Source organism: Melospiza melodia, unplaced genomic scaffold (assembly GCF_035770615.1).
Source record: "Melospiza melodia melodia isolate bMelMel2 unplaced genomic scaffold, bMelMel2.pri scaffold_37, whole genome shotgun sequence".
Classification (NCBI taxonomy): Eukaryota; Metazoa; Chordata; class Aves; order Passeriformes; family Passerellidae; genus Melospiza; species Melospiza melodia.
The window spans coordinates 2,393,505-2,419,151 of NW_026948690.1; the positions used below are offsets into that span (position 1 = coordinate 2,393,505).

The 25,647-nt window shown below is 53.1% G+C and overlaps 2 protein-coding genes across 4 annotated transcripts; one reads left to right on the plus strand and one right to left on the minus strand.

The window, feature by feature from the left end:
- Nucleotides 1–208: 208 nt before the first annotated feature.
- Nucleotides 209–3,072, plus strand: LOC134434483 (serine/threonine-protein kinase pim-1-like; the record flags this gene model as incomplete). The annotated part of the gene is made up of 6 exons (XM_063183136.1): nt 209–766; nt 890–940; nt 1,145–1,511; nt 2,126–2,302; nt 2,545–2,698; nt 2,934–3,072. Coding segments are annotated over 5 exons (1,260 nt in total), but the record flags the coding sequence as incomplete, so codon positions are not given.
- A 16,358-nt stretch (nt 3,073–19,430) lies between these two features.
- Nucleotides 19,431–24,230, minus strand: LOC134434498 (serine/threonine-protein kinase PAK 1-like). Of its 3 annotated transcripts, none has more exons than XM_063183155.1 (5): nt 24,135–24,230; nt 23,334–23,433; nt 22,736–22,932; nt 21,264–21,401; nt 19,431–19,883 (listed from the first exon to the last, which is right to left on the minus strand). In XM_063183155.1, exons 1-5 carry the CDS (start codon nt 24,210–24,212, stop codon nt 19,791–19,793), a joined length of 606 nt encoding a protein of 201 aa, XP_063039225.1. In that variant the 5' UTR covers nt 24,213–24,230; the 3' UTR covers nt 19,431–19,790. The 3 variants fall into 3 exon arrangements, with proteins under 3 accessions (XP_063039225.1, XP_063039224.1, XP_063039227.1); XM_063183154.1 differs by lacking the exon at nt 24,135–24,230 and adding an exon at nt 23,651–23,752; XM_063183157.1 differs by lacking the exon at nt 24,135–24,230 and adding an exon at nt 23,651–23,752 and having other exon boundaries at nt 19,431–19,890.
- Between the last annotated feature and the right edge of the window lie 1,417 nt (nt 24,231–25,647).

The following is a 25,647-nucleotide window of genomic DNA, read 5'->3' on the forward strand; positions in this document are numbered from 1 at the left end:
TTCAGTTGCAGCAGCGGCAGCAGCAGCGGCGGCGGCAGCAGCGGCGGCAGCAGTGGCAGCAGCAGCAAACAGATACTTTCGAACACTCTTTCTCTCTTTCTTTCTCTTTTTCTTTATTTTTCACTCCCTTTCCCGCTGTCGGGCACCCTTCTCCCGCGGTCCCTTGCCCGGCGTCCCTCTCCTCTCCCCGCCTCCCTCTCCCCTGCCGGGCCGGGCCATGCCCCCGGCCCGCCCCCAGCCCCGGGCGGGGCTGCCCCATGCCCGGCCCCGGCCGTCCCGCCGCGGTCTCGCCTCCGCCCGGCTCTGGCCGTGCTGGCGGTGGCGCTGCTGGGCGGGCATCAGTGCCTGGTGCGGAGGCGGCATCGCCGCCCTTCGGCTCCGCCTGGCCCGAGCCCGGCCCCGGACCCGACGTAGGCTCCAGTCCCGACCCCGGCCCCGGCTCCTCCCGGGGCCTGCAGAGGACACACGCGGCGCGGCCGCTCCCGCCGCTTCCGCTGCGGCTTCCCCGGCCCGAGCTCCGCCGCTCGGCAGCGCGGCCTCCGGCCCCAAGCCGCCGGGGCCCGGGGCGGGTGGGGATGCCGGGCCCGGGGCGGGTGAGGGGCGCTCGGGGGCCGTTGCTGGTCCCGGGCCGAGCGCTGACAGCCGCGTCCCGCCCGCAGGGGAAGCGCAGGAGGCCCTGCAGGAGCGGTACCGGCTGGGATCGCTGCTGGGACGCGGCGGCTTCGGGAGCGTCTTCGCAGCCACGCGGGTCTCGGACGGCGTCCCGGTGAGCGGCGGGGCCGGCGGCGGGAGCAGGCAGAGGGGGCGGAGGAGGAGGGAGGAGGAGGAGAAGGTCGGGGCGCGACGGGACGGGCGGCGAGCTCAGCCCGCTGCTCTCCCTCGCTCGCAGGTGGCCATCAAACGCGTGCCGAGGGATCGCATCCGGCACTGGGGCGAGCTGGTGAGTGAGCGGGGCCAGCGGCAGCAGCCGGGCCGTGCCGGGCGGCGAGGAGCCGGGGCCCGGCACGGTGGGAGCCGCCGTGAGCCCTGCGGGGAGAGCGGGCGTGGGTTGAGCGGGGCATGCAGAGCATCCCGGGCTGGCTGAGGGCTCCCAGAGCCCCGGCACGGCCTCGGCCCCACTGACGGCGTCGTGCTCCTCCCGCAGCCCGACGGCACCAGCGCACCCCTGGAGATCGTGCTGCTGGCCAAGGTGTCCTGTGGCTGTGGCGGTGTCATTCAGCTCCTGGAGTGGCTTGAGCTCCCCGACAGCTTCCTGCTGGTGCTGGAGCGTCCGGAGCGGTGCCAGGAGCTCTCGGGTTTCCTGGCGGAGCGGGGGTTCCTGCCGGAGGAGGAGGCGCGGGGGCTGTTCCGCCAGGTGCTGGAGGCCGTGCGGCACTGCACCAGCTGCGGGGTCCTGCACCGGGACATCAAGCCTGAGAATGTCCTGGTCGACCTGGCCAGCGGGCAGCTGAAACTGATCGACTTTGGCTGTGGCGCCTTCCTCCAAGACACAGCCTACACCCAATTTGCAGGTGAGCCCTCGCAGGGGGTGCTCTTGGGCATCTCGTGGCCCAGCCTGGGTGCAGCACCAGGGCTTCCCCCTATTGCAGCCAGGATGGGATTGATGCTGGAGCCGAGTTGATTTGGGTGGGGTGTGAGGGCGGCCAGCTCCCAGCCCTGCTGACAGCCTTCAGCACCCACTGTGCCCTGGGCTGGGGCTGGAGCTGGGGCAGCCAGCCCAACACAAACCCCCATGGGGGCAGCAGAGAGGGAGGCCTGACCACGTGCCCCAGATGGTTTGGTGTGCAGGCGAGGAAGGGCTGGACTGCTCCACTCCCCTTGTTCACCTTGGCTTATTAACATTTTTGGGGGCCGTGCAGGTGGGGAGGAGAGTGGGTTTTCTCCACTACTGGGTGGGTTTTTCGTTTGTGTGTCATGGTTGGGCTTTCCCAGGGATTCTGCTGCCCTCTTCCAGCACCAGTGGCTTCTTTTCCAGCCGCGAGTTTGTGCACAAGTCCCAGGTGCTGGCGAGAGGGCAGCACTCACCCCGTGTGCCTCTGGGGCAGCCCCCACATGCCCAGGGATGCTGGGGCTGGGCTCTGGGAGCAGCAGCATCCCCCTGCTGAGCTGTGTCTGTGTTCCACAGGAACCCTGTCCTACAGCCCACCAGAGTGGATCCAGCACCAACGCTACCATGGCGAGGCAGCCACGATCTGGTCCCTTGGCCTCCTGCTGTGCCACCTGGTCATGGGGAAGCACCCGTTCAGGAGAGGCCAGGAGATCATCCGGGGGCGGATCCTCTTCCCACGATGGCTCTCTCAAGGTGGATCCTCATCTCTGGGCACGGGGGAAATACCAGTGCTGGGAGACAGCAGCAGGCTCATGGGCATCCCACTCTGGCAGCTGCTGAGGAGGTGGCATATGTCCTGCTCTCCTGCTCTCCTCCAAACAGAGCATCCATGGAGAAGTTTAGGCCCAGCTCTGGTCACACCCAGCATGACCTGGGCATGGGAACAGGAGGGCAACTTCTCCAACTGACTGGTGATTTCTGATTTCTCTCCCCAGAGTGCCAAGATGTTATTAAGAGGTGTTTGTCCATGCAACCCTTGGACAGGCCATCCTTAGAAGAGCTTTTCTGTCATCCTTGGGTGAAGGGTGTTTCCCTGCCCTAGAAGACTGAAGAAATCCACGTGCACAGTTGGATCCAGGGGCCTGGCAGGTACCAGCTCCACGCATCTCTTGGCAATCAGTGGCAAAGCAAACCAGGCTGGTTTTGTCCTGCCTGTAGCTCTGAGCAGGGGTCAGCAGAAGGGAACATGCAGCTCTTGGGCTGGAGCTGAGCTGGAGACCCAGTGTGACAAGCACTGGTGGCCACCATCCCCCCGGTTTTGTTTGTATGGTTCATGGATGGCTGGGGCCCTGGGCAGAGCCCTGACAGCCTGGTCTGACCCCAGGGAAGGAGAAGGAGCCCCTGGAGAAGCTGTCCCAAATGGGGCTGGTGCTGGAGACACCAAGGACAACCTCAAGGATGACAATCTCTTCCTTGGCCTGGCCAGCTGAAGATGATGGACTTGGATTCTGGCACCTCTTCAAAGCCAGGCTCCAGGTCCAATTTGCAGGTGAGTCCACAGGCAGGGGCTTGCTCCCAGATTTGGGCATGGCACAGCTGGGCACCAAAGGTTCCCCCTTAGCTGGGGCAGACGCAATGAATTCTTCAGTCAGCTGCCCAGCTGCTTTTTGACTCTGGGCAGCTGCTGAGGGCTGGATGTGCCGTGGCTGGCTGCAGGCTGGGCACATGTCCTGCCCTCCTGCTCTGCTGCCAAAGGCAGCAGGGATGGGCAGCTCTGGGCACAGCTCTGGGCACAGCCAGCATGGCCTGGGCACCGCAGGCCTTGGCACAAGGGCACAGGAGCCCTCAGCTGACGGGCGGTTTCTGCTTTCTCTCCTTGCAGCCGGGCTCTGCAGGTGCTGAGGCTGCTCTGGGCTCTGCCAGGGCTCTGCTGGGCTCAGCCCTGGGCCCAGCTGGGCTGGCTCTGCCCTCACATTGCTCTGACAGCTCTGCATCAGACGAGCCCATTGCGAGCACAGCGCCTGAGCTTTCTGCTTTGGCAGGTGAGTGAGACTCTGCTGCAGGCCCAGATATTGCAGCTGGGGACACACATGCAATTGGCAAGGACCCAAACTCTCCACAGTCCCAGCTGAACACCTGGATCTGCACAGGGTGTTTTGTCTGTCCCATTCTTCCTTCTTGATTGGCTGGAATTGTGCAATTGCACTTTCTTCCTCCTCTAGAAGTGCCACGAGTGGGCCAAAGCTGGCGAGTGGGCCGTGCTGCTGAGGAAGTGCAGTCTGGAGCTGGTGGATGGAGAATTGCCCTTCTGCACTTCCAAACCAGAGTAAAAAGCCGTAAGTGGGACTTTGTGACTCTAAGAGATCCCTGACAGTTTCAAAGGGAATGTGCAGCCCATTCCCAGGCTGAGAAGGAAGATCATCTTGTAAAGGATTTGGGCTTTGACAGAGTTTCCATTCCCAGTCCTGTTTGGAGCTGGAAGGGCACAAAGCCTTGCCTCGACCACAATTTAAAATAACAATATTGGAAACAATCCCCAAAAACTTTTTGAAAAGACTGCTGAAGTCAGTACGATGGATCCATGCCATCAGCACATTTACAAAGTAAATAACTGAGTTTTCTTTCAAAAGATCAGTTGCCTCTTAATTCAAAGTTAGAGAAGATTTTTCACTGCACTCTTGGGTTTTGTTTTTATCTTTCACATTTTATATAGTTTTTGATTACTTTTTCCTTTTTTTTCCTTTCAGTAGAAAACATGTCCTATAAAAGGAGTGTCGTTTGCTCCTGGTTCCCGTGTGGAGCAGCTCCCTTCCTGCTGGCTGAGCTGCTCAGGCAGAGCCCGGCAGCTCCTGGCCCTGCAGGGCTGAGGCTTTTCCCCGTTGCTGGGCACAGACTGATGGAGCAGCACTGCTGAACATGGGCACACAGAGGCACCAGCAGCAGCTGCCTTTGGCCACCTGAGGCTCCAAGGCCAAAACTCTGAGCAGCCAGGGCTGGAAGAGACTGGCAGGATCTGATCCCTGACTCTGGGCCAGGGCTGCACAAATGACCCCACAGCAGCAGCAGCATCAGCAGCAGCATCAGCAGCAGCAGCAGATGGAGCTGACTTTGAGCACAGCCCCTGCCCCTCTTCCCTCCCATGTGCAGCGGTGTCACAGCAGCCTGAGGCACCTGGGAGCCCCCAGTGCCAGCAGGGACTGGAGATGGCAGCCCTGGGCTCCTGGAGGCTGTGCAAGGAACAGAGCTGGGCACTCCCTGTCCATGGGGAGCTTCCAGATCGAAAAGGCTGCTGTGCCCAGGCAGCTGCAAGGGCACAGAAAGGAGGCTCTGGAGCACTGGATCTGTGCCAGTGCCACAGTCCTGGGCAGCAGCCAGCGAGCCCTGGGGGAACAGAGGGCACAGCACGAGGGACAGAACCAGGCAAGGGCAGATACTGGAGAGAGCCAGGCCTGGGATCAGGAACAGCTGCTCCATTGCGCTCTTGGAGAAAGCTCTTGGCTGGTTCAAAGCGCTGAAAGGCGTGAAGGGCAGAGAGGAGGCCACAGCAAACAATGCTCCTGTTTGCACAGCCTCCCCTCTCCGTGTCCCAGAAGGAATTGCATGGACTGTGTTCTTCTCTCTGAGCCGTCTCGTTCAGCATGAGCAGCTCAGCACCAGGAGCTGAAGGAGCTGAAGCCTCAGGTCACAGGAGCTGGGCAAGAGGGAACTTTTGGAGCAAAGCAATGCTGCTAAAATAGCCCCAGCTGAAGGATAGAATGATGGAATCACAGAATCCTTTCCGTTGGAAAAGCCCTCTGAGCTCAGCCAGTGCAGCCGCTCACCCAGCAGTGCCAAGCCCAGCACTAAACCACGTCCATGAAGTGCCAAGGCCTGGACACCAGCCCTGAGTGAGGCCTGGACAGCAGGCCCTCAGCCAAAGGTGGCCTCTGGATGAACCTTCCAAGCAAAGGTTATCTTTGTATCTGCTCCCTGATGAAATATGCATGGTGATTAGCACTGTGATAGATGTAGCCACTCCTTAGTGAAACATGTCTTGACCTTTGTGTATTTAGAAGCCAGACAAGGCCATGAAATCTGACATCTGGCCTTGTTTGGGGCTGTATGGTCAAAGTCAGCTCCCTTGGTTCCTCCTTGAGCCCTGGCCAGGCTTTGGGAGGGACCCAAGAGGAGGATGAAAGCAGATGTTGCCACACTAGCAGTGCTGTCAGTTTGTCCATTCAGCACTGTCAGAGCTGGGCCCTCTCTCAGTGGGGTTGGAGCCTCACCTGGGGCTGGAGGCACCTGCAGGAATTCCCAGTGCCCAGGAGTGGCTCTGCAGCCCTTGGCTGTGACAGCTTCCCCAGCTGCTGTGTGGGTGTGGGGGATGGTAAAGGCTGAGGGTAAATGCTGCTGGATCTTTCTTAATCACTGCAGGCAATCTTTGGTGGGGATGGTTGGGTGCATTGCTGAGCTGCTCCTTTTGTGATTCTTTGCTGCTCTGAACTGCAGGAAATGACACTGATTCCTTCAGCTGGAGTCTGTGTCTTTGGTGCTGACCCTGCCCACTGGTGAAACAAAACTGGCACAGTCTGGCCAGATGCCAACAAAATGTCACTTGTTCAATGTAAATGTGAGGAATCTGTCCCATCAGAAATTCCCAGCTGGGAAGCCCTTCCCTGGAGTTCCCTGGCTCTGGAGTGGGCTGAGGTTGGAGCCCTGTGGGAGTAGTGGGGCAGTCGGGTAAAAGAAGCTGCACCCCTGGATGTCTTCAAATGCATCCAAAAATTGCATATGGAAAAGGAAACAACCTTGTGGGTTTGGGCAGACAAAGATGAATTTGTTAAGAGTACATAGGAAACAGCACCTTCAGAAGGAGCAATTATTGTTGGAATGCTCCCACATGGAGCAAGAGAAGAAGGTTTTAATCTTGAGCTCAGATGCACTTGTGCAAGTGAAATATCAATATAATAAACAAGTATATACATATTTATACGATAATAAGACCTTCATGTTTATATTTATAGATTTATATATATGTCTATATCTACGTATCTACATCTATATTTCTATATCAATATGTACATATAAAATAAGAATAATGTGAAATAGTGCTGACAATACTAATTTGGTATCTTTGGCTGCTCAGGCATGTAACACAAAATACCCTACAGAACAGGATTGGCCAGGACCCTAATGTCAGTGGTCAACTTTGTGAGATTGTATACAATGAGAAAAGGAGGAAGGGAGGAAATTGGCTATTTTTACAGGGTGTGCTGATACTGTGATGCACAGTGCTTTGTCTGTTCCTGTGAAAAATACAGTGATTTTGCCTGCAGGGTTTTTCATGTACCACACTATCCACAAGCTGCAGGATTGGTTGAATGGGTGAAGGGGTCGTTAAAAGAGCAGTTGAAAAAATGAGGAGATGGGAACCTTTGCCCATGGAGAACCCATCTCCCAGATGTGCTTCATGCCCTTCACAATGGCCCACTGGGGAAATGGAAACCCCCTGGCTGTGCCTGACTGCCCCCAATTTGCAAATCCAGCCATGGGCAGTGAGACTTGGGCTGCCTGGGAAATTGTTCTGGCTGTGATGGCCCCTGGCAGGGCCAGCCCAGAGGCTGCAGGGCTGGGCCTTCATGCATTGGAATTCATTAGTATAAATTCAAAGCCAATGAGAGCTATCAATACTGAAACAGGAATTCAGATTCCTCCAGGACACTTTGCTTTGGTAACTGCTCCCTTGCAGCTTGGCCTTGCAAAGTGTTCCTGTCGTAGCAGGAGGAATTGATGCAGAATATCCAGGAGAAATTACAGTAATTCTGTTAAACAATAATGAACAAGATTGGATTATTAAACCCCATGACAGGGTAGCACAATTATTGACCTCAATCTTAACTGTGTTATTGAAAGAATTGTTAGGAAGGTTGTAGTTCATTGTAGGTCTCAGGACCGATCAAAGTACCAAGGCCTGAGCAGGCTGTGATCATGGCCTGAACAGGCCCTGAGGTAAAGTTCACCTCTAGAGGAACCTTCCAGCCAAATGTTATATTTGTATCCAGTCCTTAAGGAAGAGTTATTACCAACATGATCAGTGTATGCGTTCTTTGATAAAACAAGGATTCATCTTTCTGTGTTGAGAAACCAGACCTGGCCCCATCTGGCCTTGTTTGGGGCTGAAGGATCAAAGTCAACTCCCTTGGTTCCTCCTTGAGTCCTGGCCAGGCTTTGGGAGGAACCAATGAGGAGAATGAAAGCAGATATTGCCACAAGTAGCAGTGATGTCAGCTTGTTTGTTTAACAGTGGAAAAGCTGTGTCCTCTCCCAGTGGGGTTGGAGCCTCCTTGCCTGCAAAGGTGGAGGCACCTGCAAGAGTTCCCAGTGTCTGGGAGTGGCTCTGCAGTCCTTGGCTTCCCCAGCTGATGTGTGGGTCTGGGTGATGGTAAAGCCTGAGGGGAACTGCTGATGGATCTTTCTTTAATCACTGCAGGCCACCTTTGGTAGTCATGACTGGATGGATTGCTGAGCTTCTTTTGTAATTCTTTACTAATAATGATGTGCTTTGTTGAGCTTATCCTTTTGTAAATCTTTGCAGCTGTGCATGATATAAATGACACAATTCCTTAACTTGGTGTCTGAGTCCTTGGTAGTGACCCTGCCCACTGGAGAAACAGGGCCCCCTCTTGCCTAAGTGTTCCCTGGGAAGGCAAAAGCCCTCACTCCAAAATTCCCCCCTTCCTCCTTGTTCCCCCCTTCATACCCTATGCATGATGTGCTCTGCTCTGGGCTATGCCTGGGCTCAGTTGGTCCTCTGTCCTGGCTGTGTCCCCTGCCCAGCTCCCCCGCAGCCCCAGCCCCTCCCCAGCGTGTCTGGACGAGGGGCAGGACAGGCCTTGGCTGTGCTGCAGCTCAGCAAGAACAAAACCATCTCTGTGTGCCCAGCCCTGTGCTCAGCACCCGGCCCAGCAGTGTCTCAGTGCCAGGGGCTGTGCCCTCAGTCCCTGCCAGGGGTTTCCATGACAACTGCCAGGCCAGGTGACCCAGGTGTCCCCCCAGTGCCGGTTGCCATGGAAACAGTGCCCAGCCCTGCCCCTTTCTGTCTGGCTGACCTGGCCTTTGGCCCTGGCAGTGCCGGTGGCTGCTGGTTCCTGGTGCCAGAGCGGCCAGCGCGGCACAGGGCAGGTGGCAATGGCACAGCCCCCAGCAAGGGATCCCCTCTGGCTCTGGGCACTGACACCAGCCCTGAGCAAGGGACCAGGACAGCTTTCCAGATCAGCAATAAAGAGATTTAACTGACCTAGCCCCAATCCTGAGCCCTGGCGACATCCCTGGATGTGACTTCCTTCCTCAGCTGCTCTGAGTCCCAGGGCTTGGATGGGAGAAATATTGGGGTGGGGGTAGGGACATCTGAGTGATTTTCAGCCATGAAGGGTTTTGATTTTCATATCTGTTCAAACTGCATTAGGAGGTGCTGGGGGTCAATATCAATTGGACATTGCTGATCTCAGTCTATGCACAGGAGAACAAAACTGAACAGGACAAAACAATTCTCTCTTCATTGTTTTCAATATAGTAGATTCACATTGAATAGAGTTGTGAAAGCTGTGTAATTAACCACAGAAGGATTAAAGACTTGAATTATTCCAAAGGGCTTGTCTTGTTTGGGTGTTTAGAAGAAATGTTTATGAGCTTTTCTCACTGAATTCCTGAACTGAAGAGCCCAAGAAAGAAGTGGCCTGTGGAGTAATAAAATTCATCAGCACCCTTCAAGTGGCTGAGGATCCATGCCCATCAGAGCAGCAATGAACAGAAATGGGCACAGCTTTGTGGCTGCCCCAGCTTTGGGATGGGCCCTGGGCCTGGAGCAGGAGCAGCTCTTGAGGGCCCCAAGGCCACGGCTCTTGTGCTGCCCTGGGCAGATGGGATGGCAGCAGGGGCTGCAGAGCTCTCAGCACCTCAGCCCAAGGGGAGCAGGGCAGCCAGGGAGCCCCCTTTGGCCTTGACCAAGCACCTTCCCCCATGGCTGGGGCTGAGTCCTGTGGCAGCTGCAGCTGCTGCTGTGCCCTTGCCAGGGGCTGAGGCCGTGGGGCAGTGCCCAGAGCAGCCTGGCCTGAGCAGAGCTGTGGGGCCAGAACTGGCTGGGCTGGGGAGAGGCCCTTGGTGCTGCCCAGAGCTAGGGCAGCTGGCAGAGTTTGCAGAGAGCTGGGCTGGGCTCAGAGAGCCTGGCCCAGAAACCATCAGTGTCCATCTCAGCCTGGCTGAGCGTGCAGGGGCAGGACTCAGGCCAGGCCTTGTGGGGCAGGGCCAGCGCCTGTGCAAGGCATTGCAAACAGGCAAGTGGCCCAGAGAGGAGGCTGCTCTGTGCCCTTGGTGGCATGGACAGAGCAGGGAGGGGGCCCAGGACATTTGTCAGCCCCAGCCTCTGTACCCAGCCCTTGGCAGCCCTGGCTGCTGAGCCCAGCTTTGGCCTGGGCTGAGTTTGGCTGTGGCCCAGCTCCATCCTCCTGCGGGGCTCAGGGCCTATTCCGGGCCATGGCCAGCCCTGGCTGCCTCTCTGCTGGCCCAGGGGCCGGCACAGCCTGGGGCAGGGCTGTCTGTGCAGCCCCACAGGTGCCACGGGCTCTGCAGGAGCTGGCAGAGGCTGCCCAGCAGAGCCCCAAGGCTGCTGTGGGCACCACGGCACAGGGGCCGTTCCCAGCCGCAATGCTCCTGGCCTGGGCTGGGCCTGCACAGGGGCTGGGCCACCATGGCTGGGCCAGCACAGGGCCACAAAGGGGCCACGCAGCCGCTGCCGGGGCTGACAGCAAGGCCAGGCACACACAAGACATTGCTGAGCATGGTCTGCGCTGGCCAGGCCTGACTGTGCCAAAAGCAGAGCTCAGCTGTCCTTGGGGGCTGCAGGAACAGTCCAGAGCCCAAAGAGCCTCCATGGCTGTGCTGGAGACCACGGCTGCAGGAGGGAAATGCAGGGCTGCTGAGGGATGGGACAGGATGGAATTCCAGCCGACTCATCAGCTTGCAAGGGGCCAATCTTAGCTTGGCACCTCAGGGCACATCAGCCCTACAAGTAGAACTGCTTGGATGAACAGAACATCAGAAGAACTGATGTCTGCCTGGAAAGGAGCACAGGTTTTATTACCTGTTGTGTCCTCTGAGTTGGATGTACTGCAGAAATACCAACAAGACATTCTCAGGAGCTCAAAACAACCAAACAGCCTTTACTGAGAAATTTAGAAATTCAGTGAAACTTTGGCAAAAGATTTAATATGACAGTCAATCAACAAACACTTCTCAAAGCATTAACTTGGCCCATTCAACTTCAGGAACCCAAGCCTTTTCAATTTTAAGTTAATCAAAATTTGCAAGGGGAAAGGAATAGAAGTAGACACAGAAAGAGAGAAAGAAAAATAAGATATAGAGAAGCACCCACGCCCGGATTCCAGTGTTGTTCAGACGGAAATTCCAAGAGGAAGTAGGGTCAAAATGTGTGCTTGCCTTGTTGTCAGCCTTAAATACCCCTTGGTCTTCCTGGGCCCTGCCCCCAGGTGGGCCTTGGGGTCATTTGGTCCTTCAAGAGCTGGGCTGGGGGCTCCAGAGGTGGCTGTGGAGCATTGCCTGTGCTGTGCCAGGGACTGGCAGCCACTGCTGGGCTGGGATAGAGGCTCTGGGGGGGATTGGGGTTGCAGGGCAGGGCAAGGCTGGACTTGCCCCTTCCTCCCCACACATGAAATGATTCAAGCCAACAATCTCCTCCAGTTTGTCACAATAGGCAGTGTTGGAGATGGAACCCAAATTTGGCCATGGGCACCTGGCTGAGAAGGACAGTTCCTTTCCACAGGAAGGAAAGCACAGAGCCTTCCCCAGGGTTTTGGGGACAGGTGAGAGGTGACCCTTGTGAAACCACTGCCAGACAGATTTGTCCTGGCAATATTGCTGTGGGAACAATCCCTGGATATAAGGAAATTTGGAGGTGAAATCCCAGTTCTGGCCATGGGCGCCTGGAGGAGAAGGACAGTTCTTTCCCATAGGAAGGAAAGCACAGAACCCCAGTGTTTCAGCAGCAGATGAGAAGAGACCCTCAACATGCCAAGGTCAGCTGGACCAGTCAGGTGGCCCACGGGAGGCCAAACCAGCCAGACCTGTTCTGTCTTCCCTTGGTTTTGTGGGGCCCTGACGTGTCACAAGGGTGTCTTGGTTCCATGGGGTCCCACAGTGTCACAATGGCCCCCAGGTTCCTGAAGGTCCTGCAGTGTCTCAATGGTCCCAAGGATTCCATGGGGCCTTGCAGTGTCACAATAGTCTCTGTGGTTCCACAGGCCCCACAATGTCATGTCACTCCTCTGTTCAGTGAGGCCTGCACTGTCACAATGGACCTTTGGATCATGGGGGTTTGTGGTGTCACAATGGTCTCCTTTGGCTCCACAGTGTCACAATGGACCATTGATGACAGGAGGCCACTCTGTCTCACCCTGGAGCTTTGGTTCCATGCAGCCCTGCCATGTCACAATGGTCCTGCTTGGTTTCTTAGTGTCACAATGGACCACTGCAGACAGAAGGCCTCGCAATGTCACAAAGGCCCCTTGGTTCCATGCAGCCCTGCAGTGTCACAAAGGCCTCTTGGTTCCATGGTGCCCCACAGTGTCACAATGGTCCCTTGGTCTCACAAGGCCCCACAGTGTCACAATGGTCTCCATGATTCCATGAGTCCCCTCAGTGTCACAATGGCTGCCTGGTTCCATGAGGCTGTGAAGGGAGTTAATGGTTATTCCATGGATCCATGAGGCCTTGCAATGGCACACTGGACCTTTGGTTCCATGGAATGTCACAGTGTCACAATGGCCCCTTGGTTCCATGACACCCCCAAGTGCCATAATGGTCTCCAGGGTTCCATGAGGCCCAGCAATGTCACAAGGGCCCCTTGGTTTGATGGGGCCTCTCAGTGTCACAAGGACCCCTACATTCCATGGAGTCACACAGCATCAGTACAGTTCCCCTGGTTCCATGAGGCGCAGCAATGTCACAGTGCTCTCCATGATTCCATGAGGCCCCACAGTGTCACAATGGTCTCTTGGTCTCACAGGGCGCACAGTGTCACAATGGTCCCTTGGTCTCACAGGGCGCACAGTGTCACAATGGTCCCTTGGTCTCACAGGGCCCCACAGTGTCACAATGGTCCCTTGGTTCCATGGGCCCTGTGCTGCTACATTCCCCCCTCCCCTTCTCAGGCCGCCCTGCCAGCTGAGAAATGCTCCCTGGGCCTCTGCCTTGGCCAACAGCCCCTGGGCTCAGCTCCTCTGCAGCTCATCACAAACACTGTCTGCTCCAGGAACTGCTGCTGCCCAACCAGCTCCTGGTTCCTGTAGGAGCAGCCCTGGGACCTGTTTGTGTTCCCTGAGCGGCGCAACATCCCTGTTCTCACCCTGCCAAAGAAAGCTGTTGGTGCCAAGTGCGGCCAGGATGAACCATTGCTGGGACTGAAGCCCCTCTCTTGGGGCCCTACAAACAGCGCTCCAAAAGGAGCCCTTGGAGCTCTCCTGGGCCAGTCACTTCCTCTGAGTGGGGCCTCTCCCAGCCGGGAACTCTCCCGTTTGCTGCACTCGGGGATCCTGAACAACGACGGAGCCTGGGCCGATCCCCCCACTCCTCCAGGCTCAACCCTTCACCTGCTGGGGAGATGCCAAAGGATCCACAGTGAGCATTTCCTGCCCTCAGGGGAATTTCTTACAGGTGCCTTGCACTGACTCTTTGTGTCTGTGTGCACACAGGAGTGCCTATGCTGAGGAAATGTGGCAGAAATGCTGCACTCTGAGGGGGTTGAGTGCCTTGGATAGCTGAGTCAGTCAGGCCTGCAAGGAAGGGTGAGTCACAAGCTCTAAACTATGTTAAATGCTCCTAAGGGTTGTTCTTTTAGTAAGTAATGAAGTTTAGTATAAGTTATAAGATAAGTTGAATATTGTTAAGAGTTATTCCACTGTGAAATTATTAAGTCCTAGGTTACAAGTAAGGTTAAATACTGTCAAGTGCTGTTCTTTTGCTAAATGCTGAAGTCTAAGGTATCAATCAAAGTCTGTTAAGTTTGAGCTCGGCTTAGCTTTTTGGCTGCATTCCTTTTATCCTTGCCCACACTGTCCTTTAGTCACACACACATGCACGCACACACACACGGAGAGTTCATGGTTCATTTCTGGTTTTATTGCCTGGATTCTGTTTGGTTTTGTAGTTGCTTTGTTTCCTTGGTGTGCCTGAAGTGCCCAGTCAGGAACAGAGTGACTCTTGCCAAGGAACTTTGTGCTTCTGTCCCTTAATATTAAATCTGGTTTTGGCTGATCCCTTGCCAGGGGTTTTTCAGCGCTCTCAAGGCCTCGTTTGTAACAGGGTGAAGGAGCCCTGACCCAGGCTCTGCCCTGGGGAACACGGGGATGCTGCCGGGGGGTCCCTGTCCCCCTGTGCCACCCCCAGGGCCCCGTCCCCCTGTCCCCGTGTCAGGCTCTGGGGTCGATCTCGTGGAACATCCTCTGGGGGAGGCAGCGGGGCCGGGGGCGGGGGGACCCGGGGGGACAGGGGACCCCGCTGTGCACGAGCAGCGTTGGACTGCTGTGGGGGGAGCTGTGAGGGGGGCCAGGGCAGAGTGACCTCCCCAGTGACCTCACACAGCCCCTGTGATGTCACACAACCCCTGAGATGTCACACTGCCCCTGTGATGTCATACTGCCCCTGTGATGCCACACAGCATCCTTGTGAGGTCACACAGCCCCTGTGATGTCACAGGCTACCAGTGATGACACACAGCCTCCTATGATGTCACACAACCACTCTGTTATGTCACACAGATTCCATATTATGCCATTCAGCTGATATGTGATGTCACAGAGCAGATTTGTGATGTCACAGTTTCCCTGTGATGTCACAGCCTTGTCTGTGATGTCACAGCCTTCTTTGTGGCATCACACAGCTGCCCTATGATATCATACTCTATGTCACAACCCACGATGTGATGTCAAAGAACCACCTTCTAGGATGTCACAGCTGCCTCTGTGATGTCACTCCCCCCTCAGTGTTGTCACACAGCCCACTCTGTGCTGTCACACAGCCCCTGCTGACATCACAGCTGCTCTGTGCCTCTGTGACACAGCCCCAGAGGTGCTGCTGTGACACAGCCCCCTCGGGGACATGCCACAGGCCCTGCCAATGCTGAGCCCCTGTGAGCTCTGTCTGTGCCCTGCTGGCGTCCCTGAGGGGCCCTGGCAGCGTCCCAGCCCTGCTGGGCTGTGCACAGGAGCTGCTCCTGGCCAGAGCTGTCTCTCTGCAGCGCTGCCCCTGCCAGGAGCTGCCTCTGGGCCAGGAGCCCAGCCCAGCTCAGCAGCACAGACACAGCACAGGGACTTAATGACCCTCTGGGGCTTTGGTGCTCTTTGCATCAGACCCACTCCCTCAGAGTGGGCTAAAAGAACTTCTCAAGAGCTCAAAGTGAGATTGAAACACTGAAGTTTCTTGTACTTTCAATAGATCCCTGTGAGGGACAGGACTGAAAAAGTGTCCCCAGGTTCCAGGGAGAGCAGAACACTGGAGGCAGTGATGACAGCTGGGGACAAGCAAGGCAAAGATATCTCTGTGCTGAGCACACCTGGCTGTGTTTCAGGAATTCAAAGGGCCAAGGCCTGAGCCCCAGCCCCTGGCCAGGCAGATCCTGTCCTGCCCTGCTTGCTCAGGGCTTTTCCTGGGATGGGCACTGGCATGTGGGCATGTGCAATGCCAGGGACAGGAACATGGGGCAGCCCCTGCCAGGCGTCTGAGCAGGGACGAGGAGGCAATGAGGCCCCAGGCCTGCAAGGGTCACTTGTCCCATCGTGGCCTCAGGCCCAGGTCCAGCAGCCATGGCCGAAGTGCTGCCCAAGTTGGCTCTGGCAGGGCTGTCTTGCAGCCGCTGCCCATCCCTGTGCCCTGTGCAGCCCAGGCTGTCCCACGGTGTCCCTGCCCTGCGCCTCTGTCCCTGCAGGCTGTCGGCATCCCCCGGCTGCCGCACCTGGCTGGGCCCTTCCTTTGCTGACAGCTCTGCCTCCTGCCTGCCTCTGCCTGCCCACAAAGAGCCTTGGGCTGCTCCAGGCTCCTGCTGGAGACGTGCTGCACCACAGCCCTGCCCTGCCAGGGAAATTCCTTTCTGCTGCTGCCCAGGCTGGGCCTCCCCAGCTGCCCTTGTGCGGGGTGCGGAGGTTCAGGGATATCACACACTATATTTATAATAAATCTCTACTGTCCACGTGTCTCTAGCTAATACATGATTGGTTAATCCTAGCTGTTTACACATCTAAATTAGAATGCTGATTGGATCACCTAATTTTTCATGCGTCTTGCTGTCGTCTTCTGGCCCACTCATGGTTCAATTTTTTCCTTTTTCCCAAGCTTGCTGTCAAACTTGCCGAGTCCTGATGACTCTTCTTGTATTTTTCTCAAGGATATACCAACCCCATTTCTGAATATGTCCATTATCCATTGTTTGTGAATGTGTCCATTGTCCATTAGTACAAGCAGGTTGGATTGTGCATCGGCTGAATATGGCCCTTGTCTAGCAAGAACTCCTCAATCTGCAAAAAAGTCTCAACAGTTCCCTGGTTTTGTTTTTGCACAAGCCAGACTGATTTAAAAGCACGCTCAATTATTTTCTGCACAGCAAGGCACTACAAGCAGAATTGAAAAAAGAAGACAAAGTATCATTATGCCAAAGGGTACTAAATCCTTGAGCCAGCCTGTTATTCCCCAGGATTTAAGCCACTCATCAAAAGAATTCTCAACCACTCTGAGCTTTTTCATATTCTCCTTAAGCAATGACAATTTCTTGTCAATAGATCCAGAGTGGTCAGAGAGATTCATGCAACACATCCCTTCAAAATCTTCACGCTCATCTCCTTGTGCTAGCAACAAAAAATTTATAGCAGTCTTATCCTGTAACACAGCGTGGTGTATGCTACCTACATCAGTGGTAAGCTCATTCTAAATTGCAGATGTAATGTTAATTTGTTTTCCTGTCCAACAAGCCAATCGTTTGAATGATGTAAGGGCCTGTGATGAAGCTAATCCTGGTGTAAAAAGTGATGCCAGGATAACTGAAGGCCAATTCCACAATTCTACATTATCCTTGCAGTCTGAGCCTAAGAGATGCTCACTACATTTTGGACGTTGGAATTTGTGCCTGATGTCAAGCATCTGTTGAATGCTAGGGGCAAACAGTGTCAATTTCCCAAACTAGCATGGTCCTCCTAATCCTTTGTGAGGAATTGCAGGCCAAGCTTTATCTCCACCAAAGAGAAACAAAAGTAGAAAAAAGTTATTGGAGAAGCTATTGTAGAAGGGACTTTTCTCTCCAATGATGTAGAAGCTTTTCTTGTAGTAACTAATGCTGCAAGTAGAGTTTGAGAACCTTTCGATTGGAAGATTTTAGAAAAGATGAGAGCTGCATTTTCACAATTTGGTTGAAAATGCCAACTTGCACAGTCACTTCTGCAGTATATTTTTCTATCTAACGCATTAATTCCAGCTGATGTGCATACCCTAATAAGACTTAGAATGCCACCCTATCAGCAGGTGATGTTTCAGAAAAGCTGAGAGGAAAAGTGTGCTCAAGAAGCTGCAAGAGCTAGAGTGATGCAGGGTGATCCTCTGTATGGTTTAACAGCACAACAGTTACTTGGCAAAGGGCTCGGGGCTACTGCCCAGGCTAGGAGCATTGATCAAGTCTTACAGATGAGCCAACAACTAGCATGTAATGCATTTCTTGCACTTCCAGATAAGTTACACACTATGTCTTTTACACAGATTTGTCAAAGAAAGAATGAAGACTTTGATAAATTTGTAGACAAATTGCATTAAGCTATCTATAATCATTCTGATTTAAATTCAGACACAAAGATACAATTGGATGGACTTGGGGATCATTTCTCCATTCCAAATGGCTTTCCCTTCAGTCACAAGAGCCTTCCATCTCTTCCAAAAATTGCCTGCTGAAACTCTTCTGCTCCCATCCTAATCAGTTCACTACTCCAGCATAACCCTTGAAGCACGGACAGATGACTCTTCAACTAATTATAGTAGAAAAGAAGGGTATTTATTGCAGCCGTGGTCACATGTGAACTAGTTTCCAGAGACATGTGCAAGGAGTTGCAGACTCCTGCTCTCTATTTCTACAGAAAAGGTTTTACATTAGGTTTCTAAGGACCCATAATACATAATTATTACCTGCCTGCTTCGCATTTTTATCAGCTGAATATCTATTACAGCTGCACAATTGTATTCCCTTAAGTGGATTGGTGGGATTTTGAAATGAGGGAGTGGTTGTATGGGAGGAAGAAAGCAGTCTTCCTCATGGTGAACTCTCCTCCCATGGCCAGCTGGCAAGACCTTTTCACCTGCTGCTCATGGTCCAAGCCTCTCCTAACTGTCCAATTATTCTTAAGGCAAGGTCTTTCTATGGTCTCAGCTTCTTCACAATTGCTTCCTCTATCCCTGTCACTCCTAGCTTTATGTTCCTAATATATTTGGTACTCTTTAAGTAAGGCACATGATTGCTGCTAGCTGTATTACTAACTTAGCTTCTTACCTCATTTTAAAATCTTAACTAAAATATGCAATCTTCTACTATCCCAATTGTATTCCCAGCTGGGCCCTCGACCCATCTGCACATTTCAATTTTCCTCATTACATTTTCAGCTAAGCCCTTGACTCACCTCAGGCACATCCCCGACTGCCTCTCTCCCAGCAGCTCAGACCTGCATTGCACAGCGCCTGCTGTGCACCACAGAGCACAAAGCAGGCTGGCCTGGTGGGCCTGAATATTTCTGCCAAACACTCTGCATCTCACATCTTTGCTCTGGTTCAGTGCAGAACTGCAGGGTTGCACGCGCTTCCTCCCAGAGCTGCGTGAGGCGCTGGCTCCTGCAGATGGGCCCTGCCAAGCTGTCCCTGCCTCACGCTGGCCTCGCTTCCCCTGGCACGAGTGCCGGGCCTGAAGGAGCTGCCCTGTGCTCCAGCCTGCCCAGCAGCCCGGCTCCCTGCCCCGGTGCCCAGAGTGCTGCACACACTGCTGGCCTTTGCCAGGAGTTGCAGGGCAGCCGGCAGAAGAGGAGGAATCCTCAGGCAGCCCAGCGGCCCGTGGCTGCCCTTGGCCTTTCTCTGCTCCTGGGCACACTCCAGACGGCCATGGCCTCCAGGCCGGGCTGTGCCCAGCACGGCTGCGCTTCCCCTCGGCAGCAGCCAGCTGCCACCTGGGCTCTGAGAGCGGAGGATTCGCCTGCTCCCAGCAAGAGGCACCCAGGGCCCGGCTGCTGCCTCTTGCAGCTCCAAGGGCCTCCTTCCAGCCTGCCTCTGCCGGGGCTCAGGCTGCTCCGGCCTCTGCCGGGGCTCTGCTGGGGCTCCAGCCCGGGCAAGGCCGGGCCCACTCTCACCTCACAGGCACTGACAGCTCTGCGCCACAGGAGACCTTCCCGAGCACACTCTCTGATCTTTCTGCTTTCTCACTTGAGCAAGGCTCTCCTCCAGCCAAAGAGATTATTGCATTTAGGGATACAAATCCAAGTGGCAGGAACCCCATTGCTCTCCAGTCACAGCTGAAGGCCTGCATCTGCACAAGATGTTTGGGCTGCCTCATTCTTCCTTTGGTTTTGCCTTCAAATGCCATTGCCCTTTCTGCCTCAACTAGAAATACCACAGCTGTGCCATAACCAGCCAGTGGGTCATATTCCAAAGGCAGTGTGGTCTGGAGAGGATGAATGAAGAAGAGCCCTTCTCACTTATGAAACCATACAAAAAAAGCCATATGTGTGACTTAGTACCAATAAAAAACAACTGGTAATTCAGAAAAAAATGTGGAATTTTCTGAAGGGGTCAGAAGGAGGAGAATCTTCCAAGTGAGTTGATGTTTCAGAAACTTTATTAATTACAACTCTAATCTATAATTCTATGCTACAAATCTCTTTAGCAACCCTACTCTACAATCCTACTCTAAATTGGTAACAGAGATAACATCTTGACATGATTGCTACGTTCTCGTCTCCTAGGGTTAGGCTTAGGTTTAGGCTTAGGCTTAGACTTAGGTTTTAGGCTTAGGCTTAGGTTTAGGCTTAGACTTAGGTTCAGGTTTGGGTTTAGGTTTAGGCTTTGGCTTAGGCTTATGGTTGGGGTTAAGGAAAGGGTAAGGAAAAGGGTAAGGGATAGAGATAGGGATAGGGTTAGGGTTTGGGTTAGCATTTAAGGTTAGGGTAAGGTTTTAGGTTTAGTGTTTAGGGTTAGGGTTATTCGTCTTCTTCACTGAGTTGATGACTTGTGCCAGGATGAATGGTGGCTTGGCTGAAGTTACAAATGGATGCTGTCCACTGGAAAAAAAAAAAAAAAAAAAAAACAAAGAACAGTGAACCATTACTTTCCAAGCTCATTGCTTCAGGGACTCAATCAGGATACATCAAGTTCCTGGAAAGACCCAGAAAGAGGAGCAATGGGACCATCTGCTCCCCAGTCACACCCAATGTGCAAGACCTTGCCATCACAGGCAAACCTGGCCCAGAATCCCACTCATCTGTTTATTGTGATGTCTTCATCATGCTGGGATTTTTGCCCTGCCAGCGCTCTAGAAATGGTGCTTTCTGTCCCGGGGTTTTCTTCCTTTCAGGAAACTCCAATGACTCACATAGGTCCCTGCCTTTGAAAGACAGGCACTGTGCTGATTCCCACAGGGACAGAAAGCAGTGTCTGCCTTTCCATGCCCTGCCCCTCGTGTGCTGGATGGCACCTTCCTTCCCAGCAGGGCCAGCCCATTGGCACTGGGCCCTGCAGTTCCCTCTCTGCCACACAACCTGGCAGTAACCCTGGCACAGTTCCCGTCTGCTTGAGCGTGCCAGGCAGCAGATGGGGCTGGGACAAGTCCCTCCCAGCTGTCCCTGTTTGCATGGCAGAAACCTCTGAGGGTGGGCTGGGGGGCACCAACCAGGGCCCCTCAGAAGCTCACAGTGAGCCCCCCACAGCCCCTCCTGCCCACAGCCAAATCTCTGACCCCTAGGCTGGGACTGGCTTCCTTGGGTTCCTCCACCACCATTTCATGTCTCTGTACCCTGTATTGCTCTACTTCAATTTTTTTGCCATTAGATAAAACTGAATACTCCACCAAATCACAAAAGAGGGCAACAGACACAGTCAGAGGACAGAGCACCTCTCCTCACAGGAAATGCAGAGGGAGCTGGAGTTATTCAGTTTTGTGAAGGACAGGCCCCAGGGAGACTTTATTGCCACTTTCCAAGACTTCACAGTGGCTTTGAAGAAAGTGCGGGACATCTTTTTTAACAAGGCCAGTTACAATAGGATATGGACAAATCTTTTTAAACACTAAGGGCATCTAATCAGAGTAGGTCTAAGGAAGAACTTGTGTACTCAGAGCATGGTGCCACACTGGCACAGCTTGCCCCAAGAGCTTGTAGGTGCCCCATCCCTGCAACCATTCCGGCTCCGGTGGCAACGGGCTCTGAGCAACCTGATCTCTTTAAAGATGTTCCTGCTCATTGCAGGACACTTGCACCAGAGGACATTTACAGGGCCCTGCCAGCCCAGCCCAGTCTAGGATTCCTCACCATTTTCATTTGAAGAGCACCAAGAGTGGAGGTGAGGAAGAAGGGGGCTCATCTGATGCCTTGGGCTTGAGTGGAGGAGGAGCCCATCCCTCAGAGCCTGTTTCACTGGCAGCCCCTTCACATTTTACCTGCAGGAGCTCCTTGGCAGACCAGCGCTGCTCCTCGTCTGCCTGCAGGCAGCAGCTCAGGAAGTCACGCAGCAAAGCCGAGAGGAGCTTGGGCTGCCGCAGCTGTGGAGTCCCTACTGTGGCTATCAGGTATGTAGCCTGGAGAGAAAGGAGACACCAGGCTCCACCTCCTGCTTTCACATCTCTAAGGCTCTCCCAGATCCCTTTGTTTAACCTCTGTTCTTCAGTGGCAGTTTCTGCCCTGGCACAGACCCAGAGATGACTTTCCTTTACCAACCATAAACCCAAACCCCGATGCAGCCACAGCTTTTCCACCATCCTGCAGATCTTGCCTTGGCAGCTGATTTCATCGCCTGACCTAGTTAGTGGGAACTACATCAGCAAAAAAACATTTGCTTCTCTGAGGATTCATGCCAGCTTGAGATGGTTTTTGGAAGAGCGACTTTGCTATACTAACTAATTTCAAGGGTTAGTAGATGAAAGGCATCTCTGCAGTGCTTGTTGGTCCTTTAAGCGCACGTGCCTTAGAACAAAACTCATCAAGCTTTTTGTGCTGTTCTTGAAAACAATGGGAATTGGAAGAAAAGAAAGGAAATCCATCAGTTAATACCCAGGTAGGGAAACAAACATTGAAAATCTCCTCTTCAACACAGACACGTTAAGATGCCTGCACAAATGTATTGGGATGAAAATGCCTGCTTGGGCACACAGGAGCCACTTGCAGCTCTGTCTCTCAGCAGTCTGAAAATTTCAGCTTCCCATTTCTGCAGCCAAAGAAAAATTGTCTAGGTCAGAAGAAGGAGAAGTTCCATCCCTATGGACACCCTCTAGTCATTTGGCTGCTCAAGTCAATGCATTAATGGTAGGCCCATGCCAGAAAGTGCCAGGAAAGAAACAGGAGGTTTTGGCAGGCTCTCCACATCACCAGGCTCTGGCTTGGTGACATGCAGAATGTTGCTTGGGCTAGGAGAGAAACACGGTCACTGAGTGTTTCAGCAGCACTGTACAAGAAGCAGAAGAGACTCTGTGCATTACATCCTCATGCCCATGTTTTCCAGTGAGAAGAAACTGCACACAGGGTTAGGTTCCGCTCTAAAGACCACGGTTTTAGAAACTTTGTTGGGTTTGGGTTTCCTTCCTTCATTTCTGGAAAGATAACAACACTTTTAAGATGCTTTTCCCCTGTTATTAAGGCCATCTACACAGACAAAAGAACTGGAACCACTTAACCCAAAGGAAAGTGTTGAGTGAGAATGGAGTTTGTTTGGAGTTTGTTTGCATGTGGTAAGGCTTGAGTTCCCCCACTGATGCAACCAAAAGTACAGCAGATGCTGATGTGTTGCAGGGACATTTGTAGGAGGGGACTTTGGTGGAAGTAGTTCCAGCAGATGGCAATGGGATTTTGTCCAGTGGCACACAGGACATGGGACAGGTGAGAAAGACAGTGGGATCAGTGAGTATTTGCTCCTTACCGTGCCAGAACTTTCGCCCAAGTAAGGAGGTTCTTGTTCTATCATTTCAATTCCCACAATTCCAAAAGACCATATGTCCACTTTGGGGCCATATGGTTGACCTGTCACCACTTCAGGCGCCATCCACCAAGGAGTCCCGGTTACCGAGCACCATCTGCTCTGCTCAGGGGTGAGCTGAGTAGCGAGGCCAAAATCAGCTGAGGAGAAAACAAAATACTGGTTTTATCTGAATTCTGTGCAATTAGGAAAGCAAGCAAAAGAATTCCCCAGTAGAAGTTTGAAATTGCTCTGTGGAATCTCCTGGCATTGGCGACTTTAAAAATCCCCCCATGTTTTACATTGCCTCTAGCAGTGGCTTTTGTTCTTTGGAAACTTTAGACTTGTAACTCCCTCCCTCTGGAAGGGACCCACACAGAGCAAGGCCACTCTTGACTGCTTGTGGCTCCTTCTACCTCTGTGCACATTGCAACTGTGCCCTCAGCTTGCAGCAGGGGTCCCTGCACTGCCACCAGCACCATGTTTGGGGAGCTGGCAGTCACGCCAAGCAGCCCCACACCCACATCCCTGGAACGCTGCACCTCACCAAGAATATACTGACCCAGTTTGACAGAACCGTCGGTTCTGAGAAGGATGTTGTCACTCTTCACGTCTCGATGGATCACATCGTTTGCATGAAGAAAATCCAGTCCTTGCAGGCACTGAGCGAGAAAACAGAAACAGAAGGGCAAAAATGAGTGATGTGATTTCATCACACAAGGAAGGAAACAAAGAATCTAAAAGATTCCCTCTCCAGGGGAATGGGGAGTAATGGCAGAACAGTCATGGCCACTGAGAGGAAGAGCTTGCTGCTCCAACACTTGCAGAGCAGGACCTTTCTGAGGAAAGGCACGTCAGCTTTTGAAAGAGCAACAGCACCTGCTGTTGTAGGCTGTCCCCTGCCAACCAGCCAGGATGACTCCTGCTGCAGCGCATGTGCTCAGAAACAAAGAGCATTCTGGCTGCACTCCTATACTTTTTAGCTGAGCACTGAGAGAAACGAGTCTCTCTCTTCTTTCTTTGCTGTTTGTTTCAAATCCTGCCACCAGCACCTTTGCTTTTACAGGCAAGGAATGCAGTGAAGACAGACTCCAGGCAAACATTTAGAGAGGCAAGGTGGAGAACAGCAACTACAAATACAAGAGACAGAGCGAGAATACAACATCAGGAGATAAGAGTACTGGCACTGAGTACAGGGAGTGCAGGGGCACTGGCAGGCCTTTCACTTGAGATGCTTTTACTTGCCCATAGCATACCAGCAACACAGAAACAAAACTCGGCATAGGAAACCTCTCCTGTTCTGAGCCCCTGTTTCCCAGACAATCCTGCCCAAGCCCTTGGAAACACAGCTGGGATTGCTGACCTCCCGACTGATGGCTGCCATCTCATCTTCAGACAGGCAGGTCTGGCTGACGATGTCGCTCAGGACACCTCCATCCATGTACTCTATAACCAGCAAGAGTTCCTCGCCTAGAAGGTAGCTGAAAGAAGGAAACAAGGGGGTAGAGATGAACATGCATGGCTACGTTGATTTTTTGCTTCCAGGTTTCTTATTTCCAGATGCCTTTGTGACAAGGACAGAATCAAAGGAATAGACACTCCCTCTTGGCTGTGCATTATTTGCAATCTGTGCTGTCTCATAGAGAAAGACACATCTGTGAAAAAGGAGATGTCTTAGATGGGCAGCAAATGAAAAGTGCAGTTTAGAAAGAGCCCAGATATAAAACATGCCAGGCATGGTGTTTCTGGAAATAAGCACCTAGTCTTCCTGGCATGCATAGCAATGGCAAAGAGGGGCAACAATCCAAGGGAAATCCACTTTAGGATGGTTCATCTGCACTTTAGAAACTTTAAAAAATCAATCCCAAATAAATGTCGAGGCAGTGAACTTTGAGGCCATTGAGTTAGGAAGATACAGCTGATCCAGGTTTTGAATAATTTTGGAGTAATTATCAAATTAGATGTGCCAGGGAAGACTCATGCAGACAAGATGCACTCTCTTCTCATCCATTGGAGAGGAGTAGAGAAATATGAATAAATAAAAATTAACAGCTTTACTTGCTGCCACTGACGAAAGTGGGTTTTTAACCTCTCATGTTTGCTTTATGTAAACACACATCGATGGGATAAGACCATGACCTCTCACCTGTCTAAATAATTCACAACATTGGGACTCCTATACCTCTTCATGATCATTATTTCATTAAAGGTTAGCTCCTTCCTCCTCACTCCTTGAAGATTTATTTTTTTCATTGCCACCTAAAATGACATTGAAAATCAGTAACTTGAGGGCTTGGTGGCACGAGACCACAAGGCACGTGGGAGCGAGTGATTTTGCAATGACACAGCTGAGCTGTGCCAAACTGCCTTGTGATTAGGCACTGCAGTAATCAGGAACTGACATTCCAACAGCCCATTTCTCTGCTCCCTTGGGAGCCAGTTACAGGACACGTGGGGCCACTGACATTTTGCCTTGACCACTTGGTAACAGCGATGTCTCAGTTATCACCCACAAACCTCTGACCACACTCTCTGCTGCTTTGTTTGGGACTCAGAAGAAGGAATCCATGCCTTAATACTCTGTGGATACATCTTGTGATATGGGCAGGGCTTAGGGCTTTCAAGGACGCCTTGCAGATCTCTCCCTATGTGCAGTTCCCAAGTGCAGCACTGCAGGTGGCTAAGGAACTACCAGTAACTTTCAGATGGATTTGCTGGCAGCCAGAAATGAGAATTCAGGACTCTGAAGCTGTAGCCCCAAAGAGCAGTGAGGTGCTCGAAGGCACCACCTTTGTTTTAGCAATGGAGAGCGAGTGAGCGCGTCCTTCTCTGAAAGGAACCGCTGCCCTCCGTGCCTTCCTTCCGGCAGCTGAGGA

What these genes read in the sequence shown, in the direction of transcription:
- LOC134434498 (XM_063183155.1), bottom strand. Translation starts at nt 24,212, where the DNA reads ATGGATGGAGGTGTCCTGAGCGACATCGTCAGCCAGACCTGCCTGTCT. An exon ending in TGGCAGCCATCAGTCGGGAG is followed by an intron (nt 23,434 to 24,134) that starts GTCAGCAATCCC and finishes TTTCTCGCTCAG; the next exon opens with TGCCTGCAAGGACTGGATTT. An exon ending in CTGCCAAGGAGCTCCTGCAG is followed by an intron (nt 19,884 to 21,263) that starts GTAAAATGTGAA and finishes TCCAGTGGACAG; the next exon opens with CATCCATTTGTAACTTCAGC.